General features: G+C 43.8%; 1 protein-coding gene across 1 annotated transcript in view; it reads left to right on the top strand.

Moving 5' to 3' along the window:
* LOC309808863 (forkhead-associated domain-containing protein 1-like) overlaps positions 1-19,150 on the top strand; it is a gene marked incomplete at both ends in the record, with an annotated part of 86,468 nt that overhangs the window by 41,755 nt on the left and 25,563 nt on the right. Inside the window, 2 exons of the mRNA XM_082629440.1 lie at positions 3,497-3,606; positions 6,691-6,927. Of these exons, the coding sequence (XP_082485566.1) occupies positions 3,497-3,606; positions 6,691-6,927 (347 nt within the window). The remainder of the gene's footprint in view (positions 1-3,496; positions 3,607-6,690; positions 6,928-19,150) is intronic.

Genomic DNA, 19,150 nt, shown 5'->3' with positions numbered 1-19,150 from the left:
CACAGTGACAGGTGGGTCGCATAACTCCTTGTTGAAGGCTCTGTCCTGTCCACTGTAGAGTGTTTAGCAGCATCCCTGACTCCTACCCACCAGAGATACCAGTAGCAACACCACCCCCCCCCAACTGTGGTTCTCAAAAATGTCTCCAGACATTGTCAAAAATGAAAACGTCATTTTGCCTGGGGGAAAACTCACCCTGTTCTAGTTAATACTCATCCTTCCTGTACCACAAGGCAATAAAACGTCAGCTCCAAGGCCAAATCTTAATGGCAAGAGCTCATGGGAGGTGGGGAAGAATTACTGAGAAAAGAAAATATGTGGAGTGACTTATTAAAATAGCATCTTGATTCATATATATATATATATATATTCCAATAATGGGATCATATGAACCTAACATAGGTAACCTTCTTTTTTTTTCTTTTTTTGGCCGTGCCGCTCAGCTTGCAGGATCTTTGTTCCCCAGCCAGGGATGGAACCTGTGCCCCCTGCAGTGGAAGCACAGAATCCTAACCACTGAACTGCCAAGGAATTCCCTACCTGATTTTTAAAATTCAATAATATGTCATAAACATCTTCCCGCTTCAATACATTGACTGCATAGTAGTTAAAAGCATAGGCTCTGAATCCAACAAACTTAGGTTCATCCCTTGACTCTACCGCTTACCAGCTGTGTGTCCTTGAGCAGGTGACTTGACATCTCTGTGCCTCATATCTCTCACGTATAAAATGGAGATGGGAATAATAATGCCTATCTCACTGGGTTGTTATGAAGACGAAATCGTATCCTGCCTGTAAGTGCTGAGCACAGCGCCTGTTGCATAGCTAATATTCAGTAAATATTAAATTATTTAAAATTATAATATTTAAAATTTAAATTTTAATAATTTTAAATTTTAAGATTAAAATTTTAAATTTAAAAATTTAGTTATTACCTATCCATGATTGTTATTTAACTTTTATTTACAACTTACAATCTCTGAAAGACACAGTTAAGGTGCACACATACTGACCCTGCTGCAGACTGGTGATTATTGGAGCGCACCAGGACAGCTGGGGGTTGTTAAAATATTAAAGTAACTCCCCTGCCATTTGGCCAACAGCTCATGCATGAAAATTCTTAAAGTGCCTGCGTGCCCATATGCGCCGTCCCACCGCCCCAGCCCTCCCGACCCTCCCTGGGGCTTCTCCCCACTGGGACCTCCAAAGGATCCAGCAGCTAGAGTTAAGCCAGTTTCTTCATACATGGCCCTTAGGTTCTTTCTGATAAATAAGAGTAGCCAGTAAAGAAGTTTGGGGTGGGTGAAGGGTAACTGCTCCAGCACCTCCCTGCCTGGGTGTAAGGAAAGCGAGTCTCAGAGCAAATTCTAGCCCCACAAAGACTTTGAGTAAACACACCTTCCCCAGTAAAGGGACCCCATCGATCAGCCTGTTCTGTAAGTTTGATGAAGTCCCCCCTCCGACCATCATCTTGCAGGGAAGTGTCGCTCAAGACAGCCACGACAGGGTCGCAGAGGCAGCCAGAGTCACCCCTAGAGATGGCATCAGGCACCAGAGCTCTAAGCTGAGACCTGACAGGGGCCCAGTTAGGGTCAGACCCCGAGGCCCTCCCTGGGGACACAGGCCAGGCAGTACCTTCCTCCAGTGGGAGCCGATTTCTTGAGGAATCTGAAAACAGATGAAATCTTCCTCCTGAAAACTCAGTTTCCAAATTGAGATGCACAGTGTAAAATAAACCCCAGATTTCAAAGGCTTCATGCCTCGAAGAAAAAGAATATAAAATATCTCCATATTTTTTGTCGATTACGTGTTGAAATGATGTTTTTTTAATGTATTGGGTTAAATCAAATTGATCATTAAAAATTCCTCTCTTCTTTTTACCTTTTTAACGTGACTACTAGAACATTGAAAATTGCATTCTGTAGCTCCCATGATTGCTCTATCAGGCACTGCTGCTATAGTCAGTTAGGACTTAGCTGCTCAGGATCCAAGAGAGTCAGATGGGGGCAGTGAGCTTCAAATAAAAGTTTTCTAATCATGGACCTAGTTGGGGAGGTGGAGGGAGAGAAAATGGGCAGCTGCTGAAGTTCCAGGCCCTTGTGTTCCTCGCGCCCCAGGAAACACTGTGGCCAGGGCTGCTCATTCAACACGCAAGGCTGTGCATTCTCTGGGCACCACAGGCCATCAGCTATGTCCACTAGAGGTTCTGGGGTCCACAAAGAGGTTTGAGACCTGGCTGGGGGGGCAGGAATCTTTGACTCTAAAATGCATAAATAAAAAATGCAGAAGCAAAATGAATAAATGATGAATGTCCACAAACATGACAGTGCGTGCTTCATTCATCATTAATGTTAATACTCATTAAAGTTTCATCACCACTGAAAACAAATTGTTCAGTTTCTCACTTCACAAGAAGATAAGAATGTGCAGTGACTGTCCAGAAACCATAGTCACTTGGAAATTTAAAATACGCTGCTTGGGCCCAAGTGGTCTCACAAGTAGAATTATAGAAATCTTTACAAACATTTCTACACCAATAAAAAAAAATGTATTCAGTGTTGATGTGAGTGAATTGCGAGATGTCTGATTTGATACAGAGTGGGACCCCCAAACACAATGCCATACTCCCCAAAAGTCATATAAGCAGGCCTTGTAATATTGGGGTAAATAAGAAAACAATTAGGAAAGCTTAAATGTCTATCAAGTGGATCCTAGTTAAACACGTTTGGCACACTTGGACAATGGACCACAATGCTACCCTTGAAAAGAACCCAGTACAGCCTCAAATACTGACATGGGAAAATGTTTTTGATATTGTTAGCTGAAAAGTAAGCTGGATAAGAATCTCTATCATGTAAATGCATTTTTGTTTTTTGAAAAGATATGATTGCAATAAAAAAAATATAGCTAATGTTTAGTGCTAAATGCTCTACATGAGGGGTCAGCAAACTTTTCCTGTAAAGAGCCAGATAGTAAATACTTTAGGATTTGTGGGTCACATGGTCTGTGCTGCAACTACTCAGCTCTGCCTTTGTAGCTGGGAAGCAGCCATAAATAATATGTAAATCAATCACTGTGGCTGTGTTGCAATAAAACTTTATTTACAAAAATAGGCAGAAGGCCAGATTTGGCCGCAGGGCCATAGTTTGCCAACCCCTGCTCTATATCATTATTTTATTTAATCTCCAGATAGCCCTTTATAGCAGAGACTATCAGTGATCCTAAATTAACGAAGGCTTAGAGAGAGCAAATGACTTGCCCAAGGTCATCAGCTCTTATGCAGCATAGAAAAAAGTCTGGAAAGAGATACACCACAGTGCATCAGTGCAGTTAATGCTGGGGAAGAGAAATGAGGCCGCTCTTACCCTTTCCAGTCCTACTGTAATGCTTTCAGTGCATAAGTCTCATGAATGTGAAGGTTAATCTGAAAATATTCTTTAAGACTTTGGGGAAACTCACAGTCTACTCTGCATTCTCTGTTGATCTTGTGTGTTAGTGTGGACCAACGCCGCGGAACTGTCGGAACAATCAGTGGCCAAGGAAATTCCTGGGGCAGAGCCCTACAGAGAAATTTTTGTGGATCAGGACCTGGCCCAGTACGATAAGGTGAGGGGTCTCGGGGAAGCACAGAGCTACAGCAGCAAGAGGGACCATGGAGAGATTGCCACTGCCTCTTGTTCTCTGTGTCTCAAGGACCATCCCTTTTTCCTACTTCCAAGAAACCACCTCTTCCTCCCAAGACATTCAGCCAGGTTTGGCCACTGCTCATTTTATCCCAAATAACATCTACAACTACAAGGTACTGAGCACCTACTGTGTGCTGGGCCATGTCCTGTGCACTTGACATTTATTAGCTCGTTAATCTTCACCATCTTCAAACTAGATTTTATCAGCCTCACTTTGCAGATGAGGAAACTGAAGCTCAGAGAGGTTCAGTAATGTGTTCAAGGCTGCCCAATGCAAGGAGCAGTGTTAGGATTCAAAGCAAGGTCTGGTTAGCTTCTCAGCGGGTACTTCTAACTCCCACACAGTAATCACTTGGTCAACCTTCAGTGATGGAACAGTGATGCAAAAACACATTCCTAGCAGGAGGAAGTGAGCACTGAAGTCAGGGAGGCCTGGGCCAAGAGACTCGTTAAAGAACCAGAGAGGTTTAAAGCAGGGATGCGAGCAGAACAGGTGGATTCAAGCCATCCTGGGAAGGGCCCAGGTCAATTTCTCCCCACTTAGACACGACCTGAAAGTTACTCTAAAAGAAGCAGTCTATAATATCTCGCTTTCCTTCAGGGCCAGGGCCTGCTCCTGCAGCAATTCTCAGAGTTTGTGAGGAGCAGACCTACCTGGGGTTCTTGTCAGACACGGAAATCCAAACCTTCAGGAGGCAGGGGGTTCCAACCAGGCATCCTGGGACCAGACTCTGAAAAATGTTGCAGAAAGGCGAGAAGCCACACTCAGATTCTGTATTTATCGCTGTGTAACAAGCCATCCCAAAACTTAGCGGCTTCCAACAGCAATTCATTATTCCCCAGAATCTATGGGTTGACCTGGAAGGTTCCTTTGCTTGTGTCCCCTGGCCTCACTCATGTGGCCTCAGTAAGCCGCTGGCTTGGCCAGGCTGGTGGTCGGTCCCCATTGGCCTCCTTCCCACATCTAGGGCCTCATCCAGGACGCCTGGGCTGGTGCGCCCCTTTGTGCATGTGGTTTTTCATCACAGCACGGTGGTCTCGGGGTTCCCAGGGGGCCAGAGCAGAAGCTGCACAGCCTGTAAGAACTTGCCTGGAGATCATGCAGCATCACTTCCACTCCATTCCGTTGGTTAAAGCTAGTCACGGGGCCAGCCCAGACTAGCGGGTGGGGAAATAGACTGGATGGCAAAACTGCAAAGTATTTGTAGCCATTTTTCAACCCGCCTCAATTTTAACTTGGAAATATAGTGCAACCACTATAATTTTTTCTATTTATAGAAAATTTTTATAAGCCATTTATCATTTTTCCTATTTATAATAGAAATAATTCTTTCTCTTTATACGTCGTTTATACCCTAACTTGCCAGGACTCCTTCAAGTGACAATAAACAAATTAGCTCGAGGGGGAGCATTGATTAGCTCATCTTATTGGAAAATTTAAAGGGCCACTAGCTTCAGGTATGGCTAGATCCAGGAGCTTGAATAATGTCATCAGAACACCTCCCCACTACCAACTTCTCCCCTCTGTTTCCCTCAGTGTCTGGCTTTTTCATAAGGCTGGCTTTGTGTGTTAGAAAAGACAAACTCAGGCAAACAAGCCTACATGATCCAAAAGAAGGCAAGATCCTCTCCCTCTGTAATCGATGTGTGAAATCTCTGATTGACCAGCTTGGGCCACATGCACATGGGGAGGTGGGACAGGAAGGAGCAGGGCACATGACTGACAGTCCTACCCAGACCAAATGGAAGGAGGAACGCTCCCTCCAAGAAGGGCAAGGGGACCCTCAGCAGGAAAGCAGAACCCACAGCTGTCCACTGCCCTCTGCAAACTTCTTATATTCCAGCACTGGCACGGGGCCTGGCACTTAGTTGCTGCCCGATGAATGTTTGTTGCATGAGAAATGAATAAGCACCTGGCTGATCATAACAGGGTGAAACAGGGGAAACTGCCCAGGAGTAGGGAATATGTCTGATGCTCTCTCTTGAAGTTTTGCCACCAACTTTCACAAGGATCCAAAGGAAGGCCCCTGGCAGCAGCTGGCAATGTCAGACAGGCTTTCTCATGAGCAAGACCCTGTCCTTCCCCAGGTCACGGAGCTAGCAGGTTGTGAGGCTGACTGGCCGGCTCTCCTGGGAATGAGCTGGCCCAGAAATTACCCGTTTACCTCCTCCCGTGACTGCTTTGGAAAAGGCCTCTGGGGAATTTTTTCTTCTTCTTCTTCTTCTTCAGTTTTTCTGACATTTTATTGATAACGTCTGGTGAGAAGTTTGGGGGAATTTTTTTTCCTTTTTTGGAAAACCTAACCAATTCTTTGGCTGCAGATCTTTATCACTGGAGAGATGGAGGACAGGGTTAATTATACCTGTGGGTACAGTCTACCAGCAATTTTGTTCTTCCAGCCGAAAGTTTACATGAGCCCATGCAAATAAATCAGTATTCATGTCTCATTTACTTTCCAGATTGAGTTACCTGGAAAAAATTCATACATGAATAGCCAAAAGAGTCAGGAAATATTAGAAGAGAGGAAAGGGAAAACAAATAGTTCAGAATGTTTTAAGTTAAAACAAATAACCCTCATTATAGGCAGAATGTGGTCAAACAGAATGTTGTTTTCCTAACTACCTTTCCTAGGTCCCCAGTGTGCTAGGCTGAATATTATAAATGAAAACACTCTAAGTAAACTTTCTAGCAACAAAAGTTCCCAAGTGGGATGGTTGTTCTTAATATGAAAGTCTAATTCTCGGGGAGAGAAAAGTTTCCGTACCTGTGAGGTATAGACATCCATTACAGGAGTCTATATACAATTACCTCATTTTAACCCAATTCTTGTCTCTATGAGATTTTCCAAGTGACAGAGATAGCCTTGAAAGTCTGCTTTTTCCCTCCCTGCCTGCCCTCACCTTCCCAAAGAATGATACCATATTTTTCCTGTCTTTCTTTAAATGGGCTCAGCCTTACACCCAGACCCACACCTAGTAAATTTCCCATCTGGCCTCCACCCAGGATGAAATAATTCTGCTGCTGGGAAAAGAAGTCAGCCGTCTCTCCGATTTTGAACTTGAATCTAAATACAAAGACACCGTGATAGCAAGCCTGCAGAACCAAGTGGCCAACCTGAGGCAGAAGCTGTTGGAAACAGCCACCTCCAGGCAGAAGGAGAGGGTGATCCCGCCCAAGTTTCAGGTTCTGCATGAAGAGGACGATGCCCAACAGAGAGAGATCCAGAGCTTGAAAAACCAGGTAGGGCTCAGAGACAAGTGGGTCGGGGCCTTGGGGTCACAACACAGGGTGACAGCTCTCAGGTAGAGCCTGGGGGGAGCCACCCGGGTAGTTAGAAATGGGCAGTGAGCACAGCATGGTGAGGAGTACAGTTCCAGGGAGTGCAGGGTTGGCAAGTCTCTAGCCTTGTAAGAACAATATTAGATTTGATTAAGTGCCTACCATGTTCAGGCCCCGGTGCAGGTGCTTTGGGTGCATTAGCTTATTTATTTATTTATTTATTTATTTTATTTTATTTATTTTATTTATTTATTTATGGCTGCATTGGGTCTTCGTTGCTGTGCACGGGCTTTCTCTAGTTGCAGTGAGCAGGGTCTACTCTTCACTGTGGTGCATGGGCTTCTCATTGCAGTGGCTTCTCTTGCTGCAGACCATGGGCTCTAGGCACGTGGGCTTCAGTAGTTGCAGCATGAGGGCTTCAGTAGCTGTGGCTCACGGACTCTAGAGTGTAGGCTCAGTAGTTGTGGCCCACGGGCATAGTTTCTCCACAGCATGTGGGATCTTCCTGGACCAGGGCTCGAACTCCTGTCCCCTGCATTGGCAGGGGGATTCTTAACCACTGCACCATGAGGGAAGTCCCCTCATTAGCTATTTAAACCTCAGTCTTCTGACACATGCCATTCTACAGATGAGGAGACTGAGGCATGCTCAGAGATGCCCAGGAGCTTGATACAGCTTGCACAGCAAGTGAGAGACAGTGATGTGATTTGGGCTCAGCTCTGCCACCTTGTACACCTCATGCTTTCACACCCACTTTGTATTTCCACCCAACTCCTGTCGCTTCAGTGACCACCTCTCACACCCACCCGGACCCAGCCAGAAAGAGCTGGAGATGGGGAGAAGGAACCCCACAGTGTTCCAAACACTGAGGCCTTTATCAAACCCTGAAGGCAGCTGCTGGTTCATTTATAGGGAATTTCACCAAAAAATCTCCACCCAGAATGTCTGGATTTACCAGTCAACTTCCTTCCTCCTGAAACTAAATCCAAAAGAAAAACAAAATTTTTTTTAAGTTTTAAAGAACTACTTTAAAATTGGCCACTGATCTTGTACATAAATTATATCTCAACAAAGTTGATAAAAAAGCAATTGGTCATTGATGAATTTTGGCCTCAGTGCATAATTCTGCTTAAAACCGTAGTCAGATTTGGTTCAACATGACGGAGTAGAAGGACATGCTGTCACTCCCTCTTTCGAGAACACTGGAATCACAACTAACTGCTGAACAATCATCGACAGGAAGACACTGGAACTCACCAAAAAAGATACCCCACATGCAAAGACAAAGGAGAAGGCGCACTGAGACAGTAGGAGGGGCGCAATCCCCATAAAATCAAATCCCATCCCTGCTGGGTGGGTGACTCACAAACTGGAGAACACTTACACCACAGAAGTCCACCCACTGGAGTGAAGGTTCTGAGCCCCACGTCGGGCTTCCCAACCTTGGGGTCCAGCAATGGGAGGAGGAATTCCTAGAGACTCAGACTTTGAAGGCTAGTGGGATTTGATTGCAGGACTTTGGCAGGACTGGGGGAAAGAGAGATTCCACTCTTGGAGGGCACACACAAAGTAGTGTGTGCATTGGGACCCAGGGGAAGGAGCAGTGACCCCCATAGGAGACTGAACCAGACCTACCTGCTAGTGTTGGAGGGTCTCCTGCAGAGGTGGGGGGCAGCTGTGGCTCACCAAGGGACAAGGACACTGGCAGCAGAAGTTTTGGGAAGTATTCCTTGGCATGAGCCCTCCCAGAGTCTGCCATTAGCTCCACCAAAGAGCCTGGGTAGGCTCCAGTGTTGGGTCACTTCAGGCCAAACAACTAACAGGGAGGGAACCCAGACCCACCCATCAGCAGACAAGCAGATTAAAGTTTTACTGAGCTCTGCCTACCAATGCCACAGCCAGCTCTACCCACCACCAGTCCCTCCTATCAGGAAACTTCCACAAGCCTCTTAGATAGCCTCATCCACCAGAGGGCAGACAGCAGCAACAAGAAGAACTAGAATCCTGCAGCTTGTGGAACAAAAACAATATTCACAGAAAGACAGAAAAGATGAAAAGGCAGAGGGCTATGTAACAGATGAAGGAACAAGGTAAAACCCCAGAAAACAACTAAATGAAATGGAGAGAGGCAATCTTCCAGAAAAAGAATTCAGAATAATGATAGTGAAGATGATCCTGGACCTCAGAAAAAGAATGGAGGCAAAGATCCAGAAGATGCAAGAAACGTTTAACAAAGATCTAGAAGAATTCAAGAACAAACAAACAGAGATGAACAATACAATAACTGAAAAAAAAAAACCACACTAGAAGGAATCAATAGAATAACTGAGGCAAAAGAACGGATAAGTGACCTGGAAGACAGAATGGTGGAATTCACTGCTGCGGAACAGAATAAAGATAAAAGAATGAAAAGAAATGAAGACAGCTTAAGAGACCTCTGGGCCAACATTAAACACAACAACGTTCACATTATACGGGTCCCAGAAGGAGAAGAGAGAGAGAAAGGACCCGAGAAGATATTGAAGAGATTATAGTCAAAAACTTCCCTAACATCGGAAAGGAAATAGCCACCCAAGTCCAGGAAGCACAGAGAGTCCCATACAGGAGAAACCCAAGGAGAAACACACCGAGACACATAGTAATCAACTTGGCAAAAATTAAAGAAAAATTATTGACAGCAGCAAGGGAAAAATGACAAATAACATACAAGGGAACTCCCAGAAGGTTAACAGCTGATTTCTCAGCAGAAACTCTACCAACCAGAAGGGAGTGGCATGATATACTTAAAGTGATGAAAGGGAAGAACCTACAACCAAGATTACTCTACCCAGCAAGGATCTCATTGAGATTCGATGGAGAAATCAAAAGCTTTACAGACAAGCAAAACCTAAGAGAATTCAGCACCACCAAACCAGCTCTACAACAAATGTTAAAGGAACTTCTCTAAGTGGGAAACACAAGAGAAGAAAAGGACTACAAAAGCAAACCCAAAACAATTAAGAAAATGGTCATAGAAACATACATATCGATAATTACCTTAAACGTGAATGGATCAAATGCTCCAACCAAAAGACACAGGGTTGCTGAAAGGATACAAAAACAAGACCCATCTATATGCTGTCTCCAGGCGACCCACTTCAGACCTAGGGACACATACAGACTGAAAGTGAGGGGATGGAAAAAGATATTCCATGCAAATGGAAATCAAAGGAAAGCTGGAGTAGCAATACTCATATCAGGTAAAATACACTTTAAAATAAAGAATGTTACAAGAGACAAGGAAGGACACTACGTAATGATCAAGGGATCAATCCAAGAGGAAGCTATAACAATTATAAATATATATGCACCCAACATAGGAACACCTCAATACAAAAGGCAATCGCTAACAGCTCTAAAAGAGGAAATCAACAGTAACACAATAATAGTGGGGGACTTGAACACCTCACTTACACCAATGGACAGATCATCCAAAGAGAAAATTAATAAGGAAACACAAGCTTTAAATGACACAATAGACCAGATAGATTTAATTGATATTTGTAGGACATTCCATCCTAAAACAGCAGATTACACTTTCTTCTCAGGTGCACACGGAACATTTTCCAGGATAGATCATGTTTTGGGTCACAAATCAAGCCTCAGGAAATTTAAGAAAATTAAAATCATATCAAGCATCTTTTCTGACCACAACGCTATGAGATTAGAAATGAATTACAGGGAAAAACCTGTAAAAACCACAAACACATAGAGGCTAAACAGTACGTTACTAAATAACCAAGAGATCACTGAAGAAATCAAAGAGGAAATCAAAAAATACCTTGAGACAAATGACAATGAAAACACGACGATCCAAAACCTATGGGATGCAGCAAAAGCATCCCATAGTTCTAAGAGGGAAGTTCATAGCTATACAAGCCTACCTCAAGAAACAAGAAAAATCTCAAATAAACAATCTAACGTTACACCTAAAGGAACTAGAGAAAGAAGAACAAAGAAAACCCAAAGTGAGCAGAAGGAAAGAAATCATAAAGATCAGAGCAGAAATAAATGAAATAGAAACAAAGAAAACAATAGCAAAGATCAATAAAACTAAAAGCTGGTTCTTTGAGAAGTTAAACAAAATTGATAAACCATTATCCAGACTCATCAAGAAAAAGAGGGAGAGGACTCAAATCAATAAAATTAGAAAGGAAAAAGAAGTTACAACAGACACCGCAGAAATACAAAGCATCCTAAGAGACAACTACAAGCAACTCTATGCCAATAAAATGGACAACCTGGAAGACATGAACAAATTCTTAGAAAGTTATAACCTTTCAAGTCTGAACGAGGAAGAAATAGAAAATATGAACAGACCAATCACAAGTAATGAAATTGAAACTGTGATTAAAAATCTTCCAACAAACAGAAGTCCAGGACCAGAAGGCTTCACAGGTGAATTCTATCAAACATTTAGAGACGAGCTAACACCCATCTTTCTCAAACTCTTCCAAAAAATTGCAGAGGAAGGAACACTCCCAAACTCATTCTCTGAGGCCACCATCACCCTGATACCAAAACCAGACAAAGATACTACAAAAAAAGAAAATTACAGACCAATATGACTGATGAATATAGATGCAAAAATCCTCAACAAAATACTAGCAAACAGAATCCAACAACACATTAAAAGGATCATACACCATGATCAAGTGGGATTTATCCCAAAGAGGCAAGGATTCTCCAATATATGCAAATCAATCAATGTGATACACCATATTAACAAATTGAAAAAGAAAAACCATATGATCATCTCAATGGATGCAGAAAAAGCTTTTGACAAAATTCAACTCTGATTTATGATAAAAACTCTCCAGAAAGTGGGCATAGAGGGAACCTACTTCACCATAGTAAAGGCCATATATGACAAAGCCACAGCAAACATCATTCTCAATGGTGAAAAACTGAAAGCATTTCCTCTAAGATCAGGAACAAGACAAGGATGTCCACTCTCATTACCATTCTTCAACATAGTTTTGGAAGTCCTAGCCACAGCAATCAGTGAAGAAAAAGCAATAAAAGGTATCCAAATTGAAAAAGAAGAAGTAAAACTGTCACTGTTTGCAGATGACAGGATACTCTACAGAGAGAATCCTAAAGATGCCACCAGAAATCTGCTAGAGCTAATCAATGAACTTGGTCAAGTTTCAGGACACAAAATGAATGCACAGAAATCTCTTGCATTCCTATACACTAATGATGAAAAATCTGAAAGAGAAATTAAGGAAACACTCTCATGTACCACTGCAACCAAAAAATACAATACCTAGGAATAAACCTACCTAGGGAGACAAAGACCTGTATGCAGAAAACTGTAAGACACTGATGAAAGCAATTAAAGATGCTAGCAACAGATGGAGAGATATACCATGTTCTTGGATTGGAAGAATCTATATTGTGAAAATGACTCTACTACCCAAAGCAATCTACAGATTCAATGCAATCCCTATCAAATTACCAATGGCATTTTTTAGAGAACTAGAACAGAAAAGCTTAAAATTTGTGTGGAGACACAAAAGACCCCGAATAGCCAAAGCAGTCTTGAGGGAAAAAAACGGAGCTGGAGGATTCAGACTCCCTAACTTCAGCCTATACTACAAAGCCACACTAATCAAGACAATATGGTACTGGCACAAAAACAGAAATATAGGTCAATGGAACAGAATAGAAAGCCCAGAGATAAACCCACACACCTATGGTCAACTAATCTATGACAAAGGAGTCAAGGATATACAGTGGAGAAAAGACAGTCTCTTCAATAAGTGGTGATGGGAAAACTGGACAGCTACATGTAAAAGAATGAAATTAGAACACTCCCTAACGCCATTCACAAAAATAAACTCAAAACGGATTAGAGACCTAAATGTAAGACCAGACACTATAAAATTCTTAGAGGAAAACATAGGAAGAACACTCTTTGACATAAATCACAGCAAGATATTTTTTGATCCACTTCCTAGAGTAATGGAAATAAATACAAAAATAAACAAATGGGACCTAATGAAACTTCAAAGCTTTTGCACAGCAAAGGAAACCATAAACAGGATGAAAAGACAACCCTCAGACTGGGGGAAAATATTTGCAAAGGAAGCAACTGACAAATGATTAATATCCAAAATATATAAAGAGCTCATGCAGCTCAATATTAAAAAAACAAACAACCCAATCCAAAAATGGGCAGAAGACCTAAATAGACGTTTCTCCAAAGAAGATATACCGCTGGCCAAGAAGCACATGAAAAGCTGCTCAACATCATTAATTATTAGAGAAATGCAAATCAAAACTGCAATGAGGTATCACCTCACACCAGTTAGAATGGGCATCATCAGAAAATCTACAAACAACAAATGCTGGAGACGGTGTGGAGAAAAGGGGACCGTCTTGCACTGTTGGTGGGAATGTAAATTGATACAGCCACTATGGAGAACAGTATGGAGGTTCCTTACAAAACTAAAAATAGAATTACCATAGGACCCAGCAATCCCACTACTGGGCATATACCCAGAGAAAACCATAATTCAAAAAGCCACATGCACCCCAATGTTCATTGCAGTACTATTTACAATAGCCAGATCATGGAAGCAACCTAAATGCCCATCGACGGACGAATGGTTAAAGAGGAAGTGGTACATATATACAATGGAATATTACTCAGCCATAAAAAGGAACAAAATTGGGTCATTTGTAGAGACGTGGATGCATCTAGAGACTGCCATACAGAGTGAAGTAAGTCAGAAAGAGAAGAACAAATATCCTATATTAACGCATATATGTGGAACCTAGAAAAATGGTAAAGATGAACCAGTTTGCAGAGCAGAAATGGAGACACATGTAGAGAACAAACGTATGGACACCAAGGGGGGAAAGCGGCAGGGGGTGGGGGTGGTGGTATGATGAATTGAGAGATTGGGATTTACATGTATACACTGACGTGTATAAAATGGGTGACTAATAAGAAAAATATAAATAAATAAATAAACATTTTTAAAAAAGAGAGAGAGGGCCTCCCTGGTGGCGCAGTGGTTGAGAGTCCGCCTGCCGATGCAGGGGATGCGGGTTCGTGCCCCGGTCTGGGAGGATCCCATATGCTGCGGAGCGGCTGGGCCCGTGAGCCATGGCCGCTGAGCCTGCGCGTCCGGAGCCTGTGCTCCGCAACGGGAGAGGCCACAACAGTGAGAGGCCCGCGTACGGAAAAAAAAAAAAAAAAAAAAAAAAGAGAGAGAAAAAAAAAAACGTAGTCAGTGCTTGGGGGCCCTTGTTCTCTTGTTCTCTGTTTACTGTCTTTCCCTTTGTAACCGATTCTAGGTACACAGTTTCAATCCTAGAAATGGTGCTGTAGAAAGGACACAGATTGTGTATGGTGAACCTAGGAGATTCTAGCAGGAAACTGTAAGCTCCATGAAGGCAAAGGTTGGGCCCAGTAACCTTCTAGAACTCTGTTAGGACCGTGTCTGTTTGTTTGTTCTTTATTCATCCATCCATCCATCCGTCCATTAATCCAAAGAAATATTTTGGGGGGCCTATCCCGTGCCATGCCCTCTTCCAGGCTCTGAGAATTCAGCAGAGAACAAGACAGACATGATCCTTCCCCCTGTTATGCTCTAGTGAGGGAGACAGAAAAAACAAGTCAACAAATACATGCTCTAATATGTAAATGAACTAATGACTCTCCTTCAAACCTGGTTTTGAAAAAACAATGAAAGTAACAGGTCCTGTAGGAATTATTAGTGCAAACAGCTACCTTGACAGGTAGCTGACACATTAATGAGCATCTTTTTCTTGAACTGAACACAATTTTGCTGAAATATTCCTTTCAGTTATTCTCCCATTTCAGAGCTTTCCTGAGAAAATGACATGTCTTTTTCAGGTACATGGATGAGGCTGAATTATTCCCACATACCTTTTTTATTTTTGGCCATTCCATGCGGCTTGCAGGATCTTAGTTCCCTGACCAGGGATCAAACCCAGGCCTCCAGCAGTGGAAGCACAGAGTCCTAACCACTGGACTGCCAGGGAATTCCCCACATACCTTTTTTTAAATAATTGAAATATATTTGACATAGAATATTATATAATTTCCACATATCTTTGAATATCAGCCGGTCCCAATTTGAATTTTATTTAAAGTGGCTGCCGATATCTGGGGGAAAAATGTTTTTTTACAAAGAAATTATCTAGAAATAATTACACTGATGCATCATGCTCTTGCCTCCCCTACCACTGGAGCTTCACTTATAACTGAAGAAGAATATTTTATAGTAAGGCATATATGAACCAGAGGCTCCATCGGTTTGAACTCAAATCGAGTTTCATCCACTGACATTTTCGTTTCTTAACTATTCTACTGCCTGCAGAGCATTCCACCAGAAGTATAAGCCACATGGCAGGTTGATTTATGGTTCTGATTACTTTATGTGTTTTCCCTGGTCCCCGAAGGTGTGTGCATAATGATTTGCTCTCAGAGATCTTTGACCTGCTACAGTATCACTAGAAAATTCTTACCTCCATGTGCTCTTATACGCCTGTGCTAATTAGAAGCCAAATTATCATCCTGAAACAATCACTCCTCCTAGCACTCTTAACTTTCTTATGATTCAGTGCCCATTTTATTACACAGCTTAACAGACATTAAACATCTTGGAATTTATGCCATTACAAACAATATGGATATTTACTTTGATAGTAAAAGTATCAAAGAGGTTTGAAGACTCTTTGGAGTTTTCCAGCAATCCGAAATCCTAAAACTCTGACACTCAGATTGAAATATTTTCAATCTGTCAAAACCACTGGAGTCTTAGAGGGGAACGTATGTTTTCCCTTCTGGAAGTTTGTCTCTGTGTGTTCTATCTCTGGTATCATGCAAATAAAAGCATTAAGCTGAGAAGAGCTTACAAACACTTTCAGTGTTCCAAGGACCTTTTATGGAAAAGTTGTAGTTCCCCCCAACAGAGAAAAGTAAGATGTGAAAGAATTTTTTCACTCAAAGTTTCCAAAGCACAAACATGCAAAAGTATAGCCTTGGGGAGAGTGGGGGTCAGAGTGGCCTGTGTCCCCGCAACTTCTAGCATAGACCCCCCCCAATAATGTCTCAGGTGCCCCAGGGAAAAAGTAAGTGTAACTGCCCCAAATGTCCTAGACTCTGAACCATGATGGTGCATGAAACGAGTCAGAAAACTTGTGAGACCTTGACGGTTCTGTTAATTCTACCAGAATAATAATGACAAGATTTCCAAGGACACAAACCAAGACCAAAGGCTGTGAGCGCCATCTGGTGGCCATATCAGCACGCCCGAACTCCATTACCTGGGCATGCCCAACACCTCCCCCCAATCTTTTTTTTTTTTTTTTAGCATGATGCCCGCAACCTGGTCTGATGGTAAACAGGGAAATTCCTGTATTTCTTCTTTTGGAGGGATTATTTTTATTTAAGACACTGAGTCTCTATTTACTCTTATAACAGTTATTTTTAATTTAATGCACGTTTTTAAGTTTAAAAAGGGAGCTGCTTCTACGAAAAATGCTAAGAAATTATAGTGGGGCTAGCCAAGAGACATGGGAAAAATGGTGAAAGTGGTATATGAATGACTGAAGTTTAGGAACTCTCTTCGGGTGGGGTTGCCAGATAAAGTAAGGACACCCAGTTAAATTTGAATTTTAGAATTTCGTTTTAGCGTGTGTCCCAAATATTGCATGGGACACATTTGCACTAAAATATTATTCGTTATCTGAAATCCTATTTTAAGTGAACATCCTTTTTTCCTCCCCTAAATCTGGCAACCTTACCTTAGGAGAACAAAGAAATTGCACCCAGGACTTCCCTGGTGGGACAGTGGTTAGGAATCCGCCTGCCAGTGCAGGGGACACGGGATCGAGCCCTGGTCTGGGAAGATCCCACATGCCGTGGAGCATGTAAGCCTGTGCGCCACAGCTACTGAGCCCTCGTGCCACAACTACTGAAGCCCGTGTGCTTAGAGCCCAGGCTCTGCAACAAGAGAAGGCGCCACAATAAGCCTATGCACCGCAACAAAGACCCAACGCAGCCAAAAATAAATAAATAAATAAATAAAATTTATTTTTAAAAAAAGAAAAGAAATTGCATCCTTCTCCTTGTCACTTCCGTTTTGATCTATCAAAACAAGCTAGTGGGGCTTCCCTGGTGGTGCATTGGTTGACAGTCCGCCTGCCGATGCAGGGGACACAGGTTCGTGCCCCGGTTCGGGAAGATCCCACATGCCGCAGAGTGGCTGGGCCCGTGGGCCATGGCCACTGAGCCTGCGCATCCGGAGCCTGTGCTCCAGAACGGGAGAGGCCACAACAGTGTGAAGCCCGCGTACAGCGAAAAAAAAAAAAAAAAAAAAACAAGCTAGCTCTTGTCCTGTCTACGGATTGCTTGACATTTATGCCCCAATAAACGTGTCCCTGTGGGAGTACTGAGGCCTGACATCTGAAAAATCACAGGGCAAAGGCCCACAGTGCACCTTGAGGTGGGAATGTCCGGGCCACTCAGAACAAGCAGTCTGGCCACATCAGACCGAGAGGGAGGGGGTTCTGGGCCCAGCTCTCTTTCCCGGCCTCTCGGGTACCTGCTCTGTGGAGGCTGAGGCCTGGCAGCTACTTTCGGGCCCTTACCAACGTTGCATTTGATGGAGAGCCTTCCGCACCCCACGTGTATACCTAGACCCCTGGAGGGGGGCCCGCCCTTGAGGGGGCTCTGCGCCATGGACTTAGAGGGTGCTCACAGCAGCCATAGATAGAGCTGGCCTGTGGTGCTCCCACCCACGATTCCTGTATTTCCTTTATTTTTTTATTATTATTATTTTTTTGTGGTACACATGCCTCTCACTGTTGTGGCCTCTCCCATTGCGGAGCACAGGCTCCGGATGCGCAGGCTCGGCGGCCATGGCCCACAGACCCAGCCGCACCGCGGCATGTGGGATCTTCCCGGACTGGGTCACGAACCCGCGTCCCCTGCATCGGCAGGCGGACTGTCACCCACCTCGTCACCAGGGAAGCCCCTGTATTTCCTCTTAATAACAACCACACTGGCGTTTAAGTGAGCCTGGCAAGGCTTACAAATGCACACATAAAGATTACCAACTACCTTCCCCAGAGACGGACGAGGGAAGTTGAAGCTAAAACACACCGTGAGGGCTTCCCTGGTGGCGCAGTGATTGAGAGTCCACCTGCCGATGCAGGGGACACGGATTCGTGCCCCAGTCCGGAAAGATACCACATGCTGCGGAGTGGCTGGGCCCCTGAGCCATGGTCGCTGAGCCTGCGCGACCGGAGCCTGTGCTCCACAATGGGAGAGGCCACAACAGTGAGAGGCCCGCGTACCGCAAAAAAAAACCAAAATAAACCCAAAACAAAAGAAAAAAAACACCCCGTGGGTAGTCAGAGGAGAGGACCGTCAATAGCTCTTCCCCCTGTGCCGTGTGCCAGGCTTGATCTGAGCACTTGTACACATGCTTACTTATTAAAATACTTCTAACAATCCTATCAGGTTGGGACTACCATCACCCCGCGTGCAGACTGAACAAAAGGAAACAGAATATGGTGTCCTCCTTGTGTTCACAAAGCCCGTTAACTGGCAGAGACAGGACTTGAAGGCCACAGTCCGGCTCCCAAGTCCATGCCATGCTTTACAGCCTCCAACTTCTCACGTTCATTCCTAGAGCCACCTGGGAAGGAGGAACCAGGCAACTAAAGACTGGGTTTGAATCAGACTCCACGTCTGACCAGCCACGTGATGCCGAGCAGGGGGCCTCGCCTCTCTGAGTCTCAACCTGGCTCCCTTGCAAAATGGGCACATTAATGGGAACGTCAGCCTTCAGCAACGCTGTGACGAGTATCAGTGTAGCATGTGTGAACGGGCTTTGTAAACTCTGGAGTGTTCTGTGAGGTATAAACTACCCTCTATTCTCATTAGAGGGAATTCATTTCATAACCTGCTCCCGGCTCTTGAACTTTGCTGTGCATCCAGTCAGTGCTGGATGATCTGGAACCAACAGCTGGTCTATTTATGGCTGAAAACCCACAGGTCATAGGAAGACAGCAGCACCCGAGCCCCTGGGTGGCCACAAAGATAAGGTTCGTGTCTTGAGGACCGATGACATGGTGGTCACTGAAGGAACAGGCCCCT

Source organism: Mesoplodon mirus (assembly GCF_964341445.2).
Source record: "Mesoplodon mirus genome assembly, chromosome: 7".
NCBI classification, from domain to species: domain Eukaryota; kingdom Metazoa; phylum Chordata; class Mammalia; order Artiodactyla; family Ziphiidae; genus Mesoplodon; species Mesoplodon mirus.
Note: the sequence above shows the minus strand (reverse complement) of the source record. Positions and strands in the feature narration are given on the sequence as shown.